The sequence below is a fragment of the Coregonus lavaretus genome (genome assembly GCF_964263955.1).
Source record: "Coregonus lavaretus genome assembly, chromosome: 18".
NCBI classification, from domain to species: Eukaryota; Metazoa; Chordata; class Actinopteri; order Salmoniformes; family Salmonidae; genus Coregonus; species Coregonus lavaretus.
This window is the reverse complement of record NC_140005.1, coordinates 34136214-34150688: the sequence shown is the minus strand read 5'-3', so window position 1 is coordinate 34150688 and position 14475 is coordinate 34136214. Positions and strand designations below refer to the sequence as shown.

Here is a 14475-nt window from a genome sequence, read left to right as displayed (position 1 = left end):
AGGAAAAGTATAAAAACCACTGCTGTGGTCATCACTATCCTCTTGCAATAGGACCAGCTGGATGGCAAAAACAGTGCTAATAATACCTCAAAAGTAATGTTAATTTAAAAAATAACTATTGACCATGCCAAAAGAGTTGAAAAGGAACGTTTTGAGTGAGGAAAAGAAGGGTTCAATTCTGGCTTTACTGGCAGAGGGATACAGTGAGCGTCAGGTTGCTTCCATCCTTAAAATTTTAAAGACGGCGGTTCATAAGAACAAGGTCAAGCAGCAGACATTGGGGACAACAAAGCTACAGACCGGCAGAGGGTGAAAACAACACACTACTGACCGGGATGACCGCCAACTCATTTGAATGTCACTCAACAACCGTAGGATGACATCAAGTGACCGACAAAAAGAATGGCAAACGGCAGCTGGGGTGAAGTGCACGGCGAGTTCGAAACAGGCTCCTAGGGGCAGGGCTGAAGTCGTGCAAAGCTAGAAAAAAGCCCTTCATCAATGAGAAGCAAAGAAGAGCCAGGCTGAGGTTTGCAAAATACCATAAGGATTGGACCGTAGAGGACTGGAGTAAGGTCATCTTCTCTGATGAGTCCAATTTTCAGTTTTGCCCAACACCTGGTCGTCTAATGGTTAGACGGAGACCTGGAGAGGCCTACAAGCCACAGTGTCTCGCACCCACTGTGAAATTTGGTGGAGGATCGGTGATGATCTGGGGGTGCTTCAGCAAGGCTGGAATCGGGCAGATTTGTCTTTGTGAAGGACGCATGAATCAAGCCATGTACAAGGTTGTCCTGGAAGAAAACTTGCTTCCTTTTGCTCTGACATTGTTCCCCAACTCTGAGGATGGTTTTTCCAGCAGGACAATGCGCCATGCCACACAGCCAGGTCAATCAAGGTGTGGATGGAGGACCACCAGATCAAGACCCTGTCATGGCCAGCCCAATCTCCAGTCCTGAACCCCATTGAAAACTTCTGGAATGTGATCAAGAGGAAGATTGATGGTCACAAGCCATCAAACAAAGCCAAGCTGCTTTAATTTTTGTGCAAGGAGTGGCATAAAGTCACCCAACACCAATGTGAAAGACTGGTGGAGAGCATGCCAAGACGCATGAAAGCTGTGATTGAAAATCAGGGTTATTCCACCAAATATTGATTTCTGAACTGTTCTTAAGTTAAAACATTAGTATTGTGTTGTTTAAAAATGAACATGAACTTATTTTCTTTGCATTATTCGAGGTCTGACAACACTGCATATTTTTTGTTATTTTGACCAGTTGTCATTTTCTGCAAATAAATGCTCTAAATGACAATATTGTTATTTGGAATTTGGGAGAAATGTTGTCAGTAGTTTATAGAATAAAACAAAAATGTTATTTTTACCCAAACACTTAACTATAAATAGTAAAACCAGAGAAACTGATAATTTTTCAGTGGTCTCTTACTTTTTTCCAGAGCTGTGTATATGTATGTATATATATATATATTTATTGAGACCTGTGCCGAATGGACCCGAGGACAACTAGACCCGTTCCGTATAGACCTGGCCCGATCCGAGTGAGGGAAGCAGCAGAAAAGTCCATTTTTAAGATACTTTACTAACCGGAGCTGATAAAGCGTGAGGTAGAGGAGGTAAAGCAAGGTGGCGCTCTAGCAGGGGCCGTGCTGTGTGACTGTAGCCTATTGCCGCTTTGATTACTTATGAGCAGCGGCCTCTCGTGAAAAGCAAAGAGCAGCGGCATAAATTATACCATTTCTCTCTCTCTCTACTGCAGCAGTCGCGTTCGGATCTATATGGGTCCTTCCGAACAAGTCAGTTAAAATTACACATACCTGAGACCCGTGACAATCATATCAGATCCGACCCAGACCCGTGACATTATTTAGAATTATGGTTCCTGACCCACTCGGGTCCCGTCTCGGGTATTTGGGTACAGGTGGATCCGTGAAGACCTCTAGAGACAGACAGTTGTTGGTCACAGCACATCACCGGAAGAGCGTGTATTAATCCTGCTGTAGAATTAATTGCGGCCAACAGGTCAAACAAACGACTAAAATGAACGAGTCACTCTAAAAAACGAGTCATGACACTCAAGTCAGTAAAAAGAGTAGTTCAAAAAGAATAAATCATTTGCAAACTGCACATCACTAATACTCTGGGTTATTAATTGATGTGTGCACTGTAGTTAACCAATGTATCGTTGATGGGAAATTGCATTGATCTAACCTGTGTGTGTGTGTGTGTGTGTGTGGTTCAGGAGGGACGTTCTACACAGCAGAGACAGCGGAGCAGGCCAGACCCCACTACTTCAGCTCCTGGGCTCCCATCCTACATGCCACGGCCCTGTGGCTCAACAGCACTGGTTTCATCATGGTGGACGACGGCCCTGCCAACCTGTCCCGGCCCGTCACCCCCACCTCCATGGGCCAGTCCACCTCCATGGCCTCCGTCAAATCCCCTGAGGACATCAGCTCTGACCGACTCCACCTCATCCTGGGTGAGAAGTAATGGACCTATCAATGCCCATGGCTTCTCTACTTACTGCCTATGTTGGTTATGGTATTTCTGTTTGGGGTTACTTTACTATGAATATCCTTCTTACAAAAAATAAGCTTTTGAAGCAGATTGTCTTTGTAGTTGGAGATATTGGCAAGGGGCTGTGTTTTGATGCGTTGTGTTATCCCTGTCTGTAGGCATCAGTGTGGAGTTCCTGTGCTCTCCTCACTCCCATGACCAGATGGAGAACATCTCCTCCTGCCTCCAGGCCCTGCAGGCCTTGCTAGAAGTCTCCTGGCCCCGGTCAAAAGTCGGCAATGACCAGGTGTTGAGTGTGGAACTGCTGAGCGTGCTCCACAGGCTGATAGTGACGCGGGAGGCCCCAGGGGTGCAGCTGGCCGTGCTGGAACTGGTTAGACAGGTGGTGTGTGCTGCCCAGGAGCACGTCAAGGAGAAACGCCACAGTGCTGAGGGTGAGTGTGGAGCAGGAACACTTGCCTCGTATGTGTGATCGATCAATGAAGTAACAGCAATTTATAAAAGTTATGTCTCTGCCTGTGGCCCTTAGTTGTTGACGGGGAGCATTACCAACTTTAGCACATGTATTCTACCACTGCAAGATATTTTGTTGAAACATGTCTCTCTCTCTCAGTGGATGACGGGGCAGCGGAGAAGGAGACGGTTCCTGAGTTTGGGGAGGGCCGGGACACCGGCGGCCTGGTTCCGGGCAGGTCTCTAGTGTTCGGGGCCCTGGAGCTGTGCCTGTGTGTGCTGGTGCGTAAACTGCCCCAGCTCAGCCCCAAGCTGGCCGGCAGCCCCAGTGGGGGCCAGGGAGGCTCCGCCTGGAGTCTGAGTGACAGTGACTGCAGACTGGTGGCGGCTGCTCTTGCCATCCTGTCTGACCTGCCATCCATCTGCTCTCCTGACGGTAAGCCAAACTGGGCCTGATAATCAGGGCTCAATTCCGTCTCAATTCAACCAAGTCAGGAAGTAAACAGACATTCCAATTTCAATCCCAATAGGGGAAATGGAATAGGAATTTCAGTTAACGTCCTAAATTAAAATATAATTGACCCCAGCGCTGCTGCTGCTACTCTGTTAATTATTTATGCATAGTCACTTTAACTCTACCCACATGTACATATTACTTCAACTATCTCAACTAGCCGGTGCCCCCGCACATTGACTCTGCACCGGTACCCCCCTGTGTATATATAGCCTCCCTACTGTTATTTTATTTTACTTCTGCTCTTTTTTTCTCAACACTTTTTTTTGTTGTTTTATTTTAACTTTTTTTGTTAAAAATAAATGCACTGTTGGTTAAGGGCTGTAAGTAAGCATTTCACTGTAATGTCTGCACCTGTTGTATTCGGCGCATGTGACCAATAAAATTTGATTTGATTTGCTAACTGCCAACAGCACAAAGAGTAGGTCAAGATCGTGAGTAATCGTTAATTGATTCATTGAGAATGATTGATTGTTATTTGATCAGTGGTGGTCAAAACATGACTCACAAATTGAAGAATACTCATTTGCAAATGAATGCGTTAAAGCCCTTTTTTTAAATCAACTTGATCTTGTTTAAAGGATGATCACTCAGATGATAGGCTGATTCAAACATTCCTCACTGCTTGTATTTTCTATGGTGCTGTGGTTAACCTGTGGTTAATGGTTACCCTCTCTCTTCTCCCCCCATAGGTAGTGTCTCCATCCTGCCTACAGTATTGTACCTGTTGATGGGGGTGCTGAGGGAGTTGGTCCAGCAGCCCTATGGTGGTGGGGGTAGCAGTGGGGGTGTTGGGGCTCTGGGCCTGGTGGTGCCTGCAGCCCTGCAGGCCCTGAGAGCTGTGCTCTCCTCGCCTATGAGTCGCTCAGAGAAGAGCCGCGGGGCCTGGGCCCACCTGCTGCGCTGTGCCCTCAACACCCTGCTGGACTTCTGGGATTCCGGTACGGAGTCAGGCACGGGACGGGGGGCCACTTCACATAGAAAACATAATCACACGCACACAGTCAGTTAAGACACAGGAGGCCACTTCATTCAGAAACCAGCCTACAGAAAATGTCATGGCCTTTTGGTTTGAAAGTCTACACATACGCAATCAGATTTTAAGTTCCTCAATTGCATTCCAAGTTTAGCCTTGGGTTTAGAAATCAAAATGCGGTTTAGAATGCACAATTCAATTAGAAGTGAAATAAGATTCTAACTGGATGTATGATTCTCTTTGTGTTTCCGGTCTCTGTTGACAGATAAGCCCAACCTTGCGGTGGATGAGGTCAGTCTGTTGACAGCTCTCACCATCTTCCTGCTGACTGCCAGTCCTGAGGTCACCACAGCCCAGACATTGCAGACACGCTGCATAGACAAGTTTAAAGCCAGCCTGGAGTCTAAGGACCCTGTGGTAAGTTAGCACTAAGTAGTTCAGACGTAATACAAAACTGAGGCAAAAAGCACCTTTTTAGGACTCCTTGGTGACACACTTTGTCTTATGATGACTAAAAGTATTTTAAATATTCAACTTTTCAAGTTACTGTTCAAAGTTCCTCAGTATTACATTCTCTTCAAGCATTCAATGTAGAGGTTCTTCCCAATAATTAGCATATGTAAAGGCTGACTCTACACCACCTCTCTACGCTTCCTCAGGTGCTCAGCAGGAGTTACCAGCTGCTGATGTCGGTGTTCCAGAGCCAGACAGGGGTGGCGGTGCCCTTCATCCAGGCCCTGGGGAGCTGTGTGGTGGGACACCTGCAGGGGGTGGAGAGGAGGAGACCCCAGAGCTCCAAAGAGCTCCAGGCCATCCAGGATGGAGTCAGGGCCCTAGAGGCTCTGGTGTTCGCTGCCGATGAGATGCACCGTGAGTAAGCTAGGTCATTCGAGTGGTCAAGATTATTAGTCATCTTTTTCTAGATAGACCATGACTATAAAATCTGGATTGGGTTGATATTTTCCTTTTTAATTTTTCTGTCTCTTATGTCCCATGATGATGTGTAATAAGGTCTTATTCTAGTTGTGTTTTGACCTTTGACCTCCAGGTCCCCAGCTGGTGGCCATTCTCCTTCCCATCCTCATCTCCTTTCTACTGGATGAGAATGCCCTGTCCTCTGCCCCCGCGCCCGCCCGCACCCTGCATGAGTCAGCCCTGCAGGACCTGATGCGCATCGGCCCCCAGCACTCGTCCGTCTTCAAGGCCCTCATGGCCTCTTCGCCCCACATGAAAGCCAGGCTGGAGGCTGCTGTAAAGGGCAACCAGGAGAGTGTCAACGCCAAGGCCACACAACTTCAAGTACCGAGCAAGACCTCGCCCAGCATTCAACTCAAGACCAGTTTTCTGTGAGCCTTTATATACTGAAATGAATGCTTAGTTATCGTGAGCGGACAAGAAACAGAAACACGTTATATTATAGTGCATACTGTCACTTTATCATAGTAGCATACTTACCGCATTAAGATTTTAATAATCACTAGGCACAGATCAAGGACAGTGCAGTATTTCATCATTTTAGTTTGGCAGGCAGTCAAAATAAGTTTTGGACATTAAGTTTAATTTCATGGTACAATAGGTGTTCATTTTAACTGTTTAACCTCTATGAGGGAATGACGACAGAGTAAAGACAATGTCATCATCGGACACAGGTTCCTAACCAGGGAGCTCAAATGCTGCTGGTAGGTCTACAGAAAGCAAAGGTCTGGGGTTGGAGTCTATCCCATCTGGGGTCTATTCATTAGTGCAAAGTGTAGCAAAACGTTTTGCAACAGAAAACAAAAACAAGTCTTTCTTAAGGACAAATTCAGGTAGGTCCCTCTACGTTTCGGCCCATTTTCTCCCTAGTGAATACACCCCTGTTCAATCAGTGAGGGAAACATTAGTTCACTTCTAACCATATAATTTGTATTCACATCTAAACTTTGCGTGGCATCCACATGCTTGGATGTCTACATTATTAGTTTTGTGTTAGATTACATATCATTTGAATGGCTGTCATCATATTAAGTAGAGAGGCTATATATATATATTCTGCAACGCAAGCTGAAAGAGATGCAACATACATACACATTTACTGTCAATGGAAGAGTGTTGATGGAAAATAAAACTCTACATTAACTTCATTCTCCAACACAACTTAGGTTTGAATTGCCATAGCAATAATGGCAATATACAGGAAAAGCAATGTAAACTACCATGTACTGAAAAGTATTGGTTGTTTTTTTAAGACCAATCCAACTGTCTACAGAGCAGTGTCCACAGAACAATAAAATCACTGCACTGGTGTTCTTGAAATGGCATTGCACTTAACATACTGTTTGTTGTAGCTACATGTCCAGCCAGCAATCAAAACGTTATGAAGTTAACATTATAATGGTCATAATCTTAGTACTGTATTATGGTCACTGAGTACATTAAAAAGGGCTGCGTAGGGATCCCGTTAGCAAGCAGTCAGTTAGCAGCATTACTTTATCATTACTAGCATAATCCTCTGTTTTTAATCGATGTACATGTTAAGTTACCATACAAAAGTATCCTGGATGGCTGAGTGTGGAAGAATGTATGTAAAACCATTTCTGGTTTAAAGGTACACTGATCAGAATGGTGGTTTATGAAATGGATGCAAGTGTCAATATCAATTAAATGCAATGAAAAGAGTATGATGGTTCAGAAAGTTAACGGTACAAAGGAAAGCGTTTCTGCAATAACAAATACATCTGGTACAGAGGACATTGTCCTGCTTTCAGCTTGGCTTTTGCTCAGGCTGTTTGGCACTTTCATACTGTAGCTGTGAGGATACTGTAAAATACTAGTCTGTATGTAATGTAACCTGGCCATTTTATTTTGTAAACTGTACAAATGAAAATATTGGTTGCAATAAACACATCATTTTCTAATGGCAGTGGGTGAATAACGCCTACATTTCCTTTAATCATTGCTTAATTTGTCAATAACATGAGGTATGACACCATATGGTGAATAATGCCTACATTTCCTTTAATCATTGCTTAATTTGTCAATAACACGAGGTATGACACCATATGCATGTATTTTGCATTTTATGTTTGACTGACTGCAAAATTCACGAATGATACCAATTTGAGTATGCCCAAAGAAGATAGCTACCCTAGAATGTTGGGGGGCCACTGTGGGGTCCATCGTTTACATAAAGTAATTGTGGGAATGGGGGCTCTGTTTTTCTACGTATTGTAGCGCCCCCTGGCATACTGTGAATGGAGTATACACTAGGACGCTTCGTAGCCTCGTGATACATACGACGGAGAGCCAACTGTGTTGACGCAACGGCTCTCCATTTCGCTCGGATGTGTGTATTGCATTACCGTCCACTTTGACCTTAATGTCTCGGTAAAAATTCCTGGGATTTAAGCTGTTTTTTCTTAGGTTAGCTTGTTCCTCTACATACTATTTTGTTTGATTGACCGTCACTTTCTTCTCGTTATCTGCTGAAAGACGGTGAGTGATTATCTGCTATGTTGGTGCTGTAAACCGAGCGACCCAATATTTCCTATGTGTTGTGACTGACGGAAGTGTTGCGGCCTTGGGCTCTCCTGGAACTGAAGCCTCGCGGATTATGTGTTCATGGTCAGGCCATGTATTATAACATTGTAGCTATTATTACGACCATGGTTTGAACTCAATGGTATTTTCCAATCCTCAAAATATGCATGTTAGCTAGTAAATATTTTAACTAGTAATTTCATTGTTTAATTATAGACAACTAGCTAGCGATACACCCAGTTAGCTAATCTGAATAGCGTTCGGAGTTAACTTTTAGATAACGTTAGTAACACAGTGACTAACGTTAGCTTGTTGTAGCCAGTTGGCTAAAACTGATATGCAGAGATCAACCAAGAATAACACACAATGATGTTGCCTGTTGGCGTCCTTCAATACAGTCGGCTATGCTTAGATATCCCCCCCCCCCCCACACACACACATTTAGCTTGAAGTAGCGAACTATTATTTAATTCATTAGAATTTACTGATTTACTGGCAAAAGCCTTTAACCGGTTACCAGTTACTTGCTAATTAACTTAACATCACAATCCATAGCTAGCTAGTTAGCTTAGCTAAATATAGCCAAAAGTGAACTACAGTAACTAGCTAACTAATGTTAACGTAACTATCTAACTACAGCACTAAAATACTGTTTATGGAAGAACAACATCAGATAATAATGTACATAGCTAGTCAACGTTATGTGTCTTCGTGGACAGATGGCTATGCTGAACGAGCTGGGCTAGCTAACTAGTTAGTAATGTTAACTAGCTAACGTTAGGCCTTATCTAGAGCTAGCAGCTGGTAACTTGTTTGTTAGCTAGCTATGCAGTTTGGCTTGTTTGTAGCTACAGTACGATTTTTATACTGCCACTTTTTAGCTAGCTAGGTTGTCTGTCACAACTGCAACGTCAGTAGTTACCTTAGCTTGCTACTGTTCGCTTGTAAATCAGCTAACTTAGTCATGTAGCTAACTTTAGCTGGCCTGCAGTGGCAATAAAAATGAACCAAGTCATGATCTAACTAGCTAGATAGATAGGCCTATTTAAAGAACTGCTGACTTGAACATATTTGCTGTCCTTTATGGTGATGTTGGTAACAATGGATTTGTGACATGATTTCTGACATTAGGTACTTGAATAATGATAATCATGTCACTTTAGTGAAGAGATGGTCTACACATAGGCTTAATTAGTGTGTCTATTGTCAGACTGTAAATAATGAAAGATGGATAAAGTCTTTCTGTTTGTAGCTCAAAGGAAATGGAACCTAGGCCTAAATCCTACACGAGCTCAAGACAACCTCTTGGGTTGCTAGAGTCATAGAAATCTCTCTGTCAATTTGTGATTAATCTGTTGATAAAATGATTTGCCCCATGCCTGTTTAGCCTGTAGCCATCCAGGCTTTAACAAAGGAGACGGTTCTGCTGTTTTAAATAAGTCCTAATCAATGTAGTCCACCCCCCCCCCCCAATCTCAGTATTGTGTGGAGATGGGACCTCCAGTCTACATACAGTACCTGGAGAACAGGTTTTGTACACCACTTATTTTCTTGAGAGGAAAGGTCACGGTTGTTGTTGTCTAGTTCTTTATACCAATTACCATGTTTCAGCTGTTACACCTAAACTAGCTACAAACCTTTGTTGTCCTGACTTGCCCAACATAATCCCATTGGCAACTGTAAATTGAGCCAGCCATGATTAAACTAAATGCCAGCTTTCTCTACCTCTCTCTCTTTCTACCTTCTCTCCCCACTCTCCCTCCCATCCCTCCCTCCCATCCCATACCTCCCTCCCATCCCATACCTCCCTCTGTCTCCTTTCCTCCACCAGGTGAAGGAGGACTTCATGACACACAGGAGGGAGCAGTGATTGGACCTATCAGTGTTTTCTCCATCCGGCGGATGAGTCCCCAGCTCAGCCCACAGCAGTGATTGGGCTAGGTGCCAGATAGGGAGCTGTAGCAGGGGGGTGATCATGGCGGACGTGGACCCAGACACCTTGCTGGAGTGGCTCCAGATGGGCCAGGGAGATGAGAGGGACATGCAGCTGATCGCACTGGAGCAGCTCTGCATGCTGCTGCTCATGTCTGACAATGTGGACCGCTGCTTCGAGACGTGAGTCACAGACACACACAGTCGACTGTTGAGCTCACAAATGTCAACTGTTGGGCTCACAAGCATCTCTCAAACAAGTATCCCAAGCTGTTGTCATACTGTTGAGGACAATGCCGTGCTTATACAAACTGTGTATAGTGACAAAACAACAACTCCTCCTTTTATGTGATTACTGAGTCATGCACAGCTGCTTGTTTACATGTCATACAAGAGGTACATAAGAGGTCTTCTAACTGCATTCTAATGGGATCAATAAAAGTTAAATAAATAAAAATGTCCTCTGTCCTCTTCTCCCAGGTGTCCCCCACGCACCTTCCTCCCAGCCCTGTGTAAGATCTTCCTGGACGAGAGCGCCCCGGACAACGTGCTGGAGGTGACGGCCCGCGCCATCACATACTACCTGGACGTGTCGGCTGAGTGCACCCGCAGGATCGTTGGCGTGGACGGGGCTATCAAGGCACTGTGTAACCGCCTGGTGGTGGTGGAGCTCAACAATAGGACCAGCAGAGACCTGGCAGAGCAGTGTGTCAAGGTATGCTTTTTTATTACGGAAATGCTCCTGACGAAGACCCAATTAGGGAACATTATACCAGTATGGAGATCTAGTTTATGGTTCTACATTATTCAATTATGCGTCTTGCCTTTTTCATTTGTCATGCGATCGACTGGTGGCTTCAAGCTCCCTTTCACTGTTTACACGAGAACGTTCTTTCCCTTTTACCTGAGACGTTTTTATTCAAATCTGATGATGCAAATGAAGTCTTGAATATTTCTGTAGTGTACACAACAAGTATATCTGGTTGAGGAAGGGCTTATGTTTGTTGTAGAATAATAGAGAACATGCTCACTCTCAAAAGTAGTCGGGTGCTGAGTCCTCAAAAGGAGTCGGGTGCTGTGTACAGTCCAAAGTGAAAGAGATTGTCCGCACACCATAAATAATCAATAATGAATATATTATTTTGTTGACTGAACTTGTGTTTGTGGTGTCATTTGCCAGGTGCTGGAGCTGATCTGTACCAGGGAGTCTGGAGCAGTGTTTGAGGCTGGGGGTCTGAACTGTGTGCTTAGCTTCATCCGGGACAGCGGTCATCTGGTCCATAAGGACACCCTGCACTCTGCCATGGCTGTGGTGTCTCGCCTGTGCAGCAAGATGGAGCCCCAGGACTCCTCTCTGGAGACCTGCGTGGAGTCCCTCTCCAGCCTGCTCAAACACGAGGACCACCAGGTGAATAGGACACCCACTCAAGAGTCATCGGTAGGGGTGGGGTCATCCATACACATTGGTGGTGGATGGATGATGTTTCCCTTTATGTAAATGTTTTGAGGTTCTGGAAAAGTAGTATATAAATCGACTCAATTATCATCGGAAAGAAGCTTGAAGGTCTGGTTGCAAATGATTGCATCGTTATTGATTTAAAATGCAACCCATTGATCCACAGGTGTCTGACGGTGCTCTGCGCTGCTTTGCCTCTCTGGCGGACCGCTTCACCCGTCGAGGGGTGGACCCGGCGCCTCTGGCCAAGCATGGGCTGACAGAGGAGCTGCTGTCCCGGATGGCTGCCGCAGGAGGCACGGTCTCCGGCCCCTCCTCCACCAGTAAGCCAGGCCGGACCTCCACTGGGGCCCAACCCACCGTTGCTGATTCCAAACTCAGCAACCAGGTGTCCACCATCGTCAGCCTGCTGTCCACGCTGTGCAGAGGTTCTCCCCTCGTCACCCATGTAAGGACATTTTACATTTGGTCTTGTGTTTTTTAATACAAAGTTACAAAATAAATTGGGACAATATACCCTTTCTGAAATGTAATCTTCAAGGACCAGCCCATATTTCAAAGGCACTACACACTGAGAGGAGTTTTATTAGATCGCTTTTTTAAAAGAGTCTTTAGCCTTCTTGACAAATTATTGCAGTTTGATTTGCTGCCAAAGTGGTAGGTGTATTTGGTGTTATGAGCCCTCTGGGACACATTTCTGTATTAGTAAGGAGTAATAATTTATTACAAAACAATTTTATTGGCACAGAATATTAATGTATGAACCGTAATATCTTAAAAGCTAACGGTAATTTTAAAAAAAACTCGGAAAGGATCCAGTTTCAGAATATTTCAGTGAAGAGCGCTGTATTATAATGAGAGCTACGAGGAAGTGAGAATGACTAGCGTAATATAATAATGGATTGGGATAATAAGTGTTTTTGTTTTGTCTCCTCCCTCTGTGTGTGTGTGTGTGTGTGTGTGTGTGTGTGTGTGCGCCTGTGTGTTTCCTGTGTGTGTGTGTATAGGATCTTCTGCGCTCTGCGCTGCCTGACTCCATGGAGAGTGCCCTGCAGGGGGATGAACGCTGTGTCCTGGACACCATGCGTCTGGTGGACCTGCTGCTGGTGCTGCTGTTTGAGGGCCGCAAGGCTCTGCCCAAATCCACCGCTGGATCCACAGGACGCATCCCGGGCCTGCGACGGCTGGACAGCTCCGGGGAGCGCTCCCACCGACAGCTCATCGACTGTATCCGCAGCAAAGACACAGACGCACTCATCGACGCAATCGACACCGGAGGTGGGTGGATATAGAGTACAAAAGTAATGCACTATAAAGAGAATAGGGTACCATTTGGGAAGCCGGCATATCCTATGTTTTATTCCTTTTCCTCCTTTTCTTAATAACTAAGATGTAAATATTGTGTTGTTTATTGTTCCTGGAGGATGTTGCCGTAGTGATAACCAAAAGAGACCTTTGTTATTAACGCCATGTGGTGTTTCTGTCTGGAGGCTACTGGAGGTTGTGGCAGAGGACGCTTGTCCAAACTGGTGTAATGGTGCCCTTTTTCCTCATTCATTTCAGCCTTTTGTTTGCATAATGTTAAATGTATCATGTTTATGATAGAGTGCACGCTTAGTCAATTCCCCAAAATGATTCCTGTTGCAGCTTTTGAAGTGAATTTCATGGATGACGTCGGGCAGACTCTTTTGAACTGGGCCTCTGCGTTTGGCACGCAGGAAATGGTAAGATGTTAGCTATTATTTTTTAGACTTGAGTCTCGTATCCCTCCATCTCTTTACAGGGCAATTGTAATAGTTTACCGTGTACATTATGGTGGCCATTATGCATTGGAGCAGAACAGAATGGCTCATTGTGCCAGGGAAATTAAGGATAGCATCTCCTCCCTGTTGAGCTGCAAGGGCAAGGCTGTTCACAACCAGGAAGTGCTCAAGGCTCTGCCAATAGGTGTCCATAGCAACAAACAGCAGCACAAACATGAATGAATGCTGTGTATGCATAATCTGGCTTAATGCAGCCTGATTACTAGGGTTTGGTTTAATAATGCCTTGTTTGTCACCTCGAAACCAGACCACAACACAGATCCATCACATCTTACACAACACCTTGTATTCATTAGGCTCCAAACAGAAGAACACAGACTAAAACAAGGAAGGACTATCTGGACTATTTTAATATGAAACATACATTGCTGTTCCAAAACGTTTTTAATGTGTTCCTTTGCCTGGACCATGTTGAATAACCCCTGTTTGTTGTGGTTGGTGTCCCAGGTTGAGTTCCTGTGTGAGAGAGGTGCTGATGTCAACAGAGGTCAGAGGTCCTCCTCCCTCCATTACGCTGCCTGTTTCGGACGGCCTCAAGTAGCAAAGGTAGATATGCTGTCTTTAACCCTCATAGGAAATATCTTCTGATGCTCTGTTTTTGACCAACATCCCTTGACAAAAGCCTAGCAACCGGAATGCTGGGCGCTGGTTTATATTGATTTCAATTAATGTAAAGAAAGCACTACATTGCCAAAAGTATGTGGACACCTGCTCGTCGAACATCTCATTCCAAAATCATGGGCATTAATATGGAGTTGGTCCCCCTTTGCTGCTATAACAGCCTCCACTCTTCTGGGAAGGCATCCACTAGATGTTGGAACAGTGCTGCGTGGACTTGCTTACATTCAGCCATGAGGATTATTGAGGTCGGGCGCTGATGTTGGGCGATTAGGCCTGGCTCGCAGTCAAATTCATCCCAAAGGTGTTCAATGGGGTTGAGGTCAGGGCTCTGTGCAGGCCAGTCAAGTTCTTCCACACTGATCTTGATAAACAATTTCTGTAATGACCTTTCTTTGTGCACGGGGGCATTGTCATGCTGGAACAGGAAAGAGCCTTCCCCAAACTATTGCCACAAAGTTGGAAGCAGAGAATCATCTAGAATGTAATTGTATGCTGTAGCGTTAAGATTTAACTTCACTGGAACTAAGGGGCCTAGCCCGAACCATGAAAAACACCCCCAGACCATTATTCCTCCTCCACCAAACTTTTCAGTTGGCACTATGCATTGGGGCAGGTAGCGTTCTCCTGACATCCGCCAAACCCAGA

The 14475-nt window shown here is 44.9% G+C and overlaps 2 protein-coding genes across 6 annotated transcripts in view; both read left to right on the top strand.

Moving 5' to 3' along the window:
• Window positions 1–7411, top strand: part of heatr5a (HEAT repeat containing 5a) — a 32458-nt gene extending 25047 nt beyond the window's left edge. The window contains exons 29-35 of the mRNA XM_084182185.1: window positions 2259–2498; window positions 2695–2970; window positions 3150–3425; window positions 4196–4444; window positions 4745–4896; window positions 5139–5349; window positions 5528–7411. Coding sequence (XP_084038311.1) covers window positions 2259–2498; window positions 2695–2970; window positions 3150–3425; window positions 4196–4444; window positions 4745–4896; window positions 5139–5349; window positions 5528–5829 — 1706 coding nt within the window. The 3' untranslated portion in view covers window positions 5830–7411. The remainder of the gene's footprint in view (window positions 1–2258; window positions 2499–2694; window positions 2971–3149; window positions 3426–4195; window positions 4445–4744; window positions 4897–5138; window positions 5350–5527) is intronic.
• Window positions 7412–7751: 340 nt separating this feature from the next.
• Window positions 7752–14475, top strand: part of hectd1 (HECT domain containing 1) — a 28125-nt gene continuing 21401 nt past the window's right edge. For all 5 annotated transcript variants that reach the window (XM_084181991.1, XM_084181993.1, XM_084181990.1 and 2 more), the window contains exons 1-8: window positions 7752–7953; window positions 9830–10113; window positions 10411–10645; window positions 11111–11338; window positions 11553–11834; window positions 12394–12664; window positions 13034–13110; window positions 13657–13755. In XM_084181991.1, coding sequence (XP_084038117.1) covers window positions 9974–10113; window positions 10411–10645; window positions 11111–11338; window positions 11553–11834; window positions 12394–12664; window positions 13034–13110; window positions 13657–13755 — 1332 coding nt within the window. In that variant the 5' untranslated portion in view covers window positions 7752–7953; window positions 9830–9973. The remainder of the gene's footprint in view (window positions 7954–9829; window positions 10114–10410; window positions 10646–11110; window positions 11339–11552; window positions 11835–12393; window positions 12665–13033; window positions 13111–13656; window positions 13756–14475) is intronic.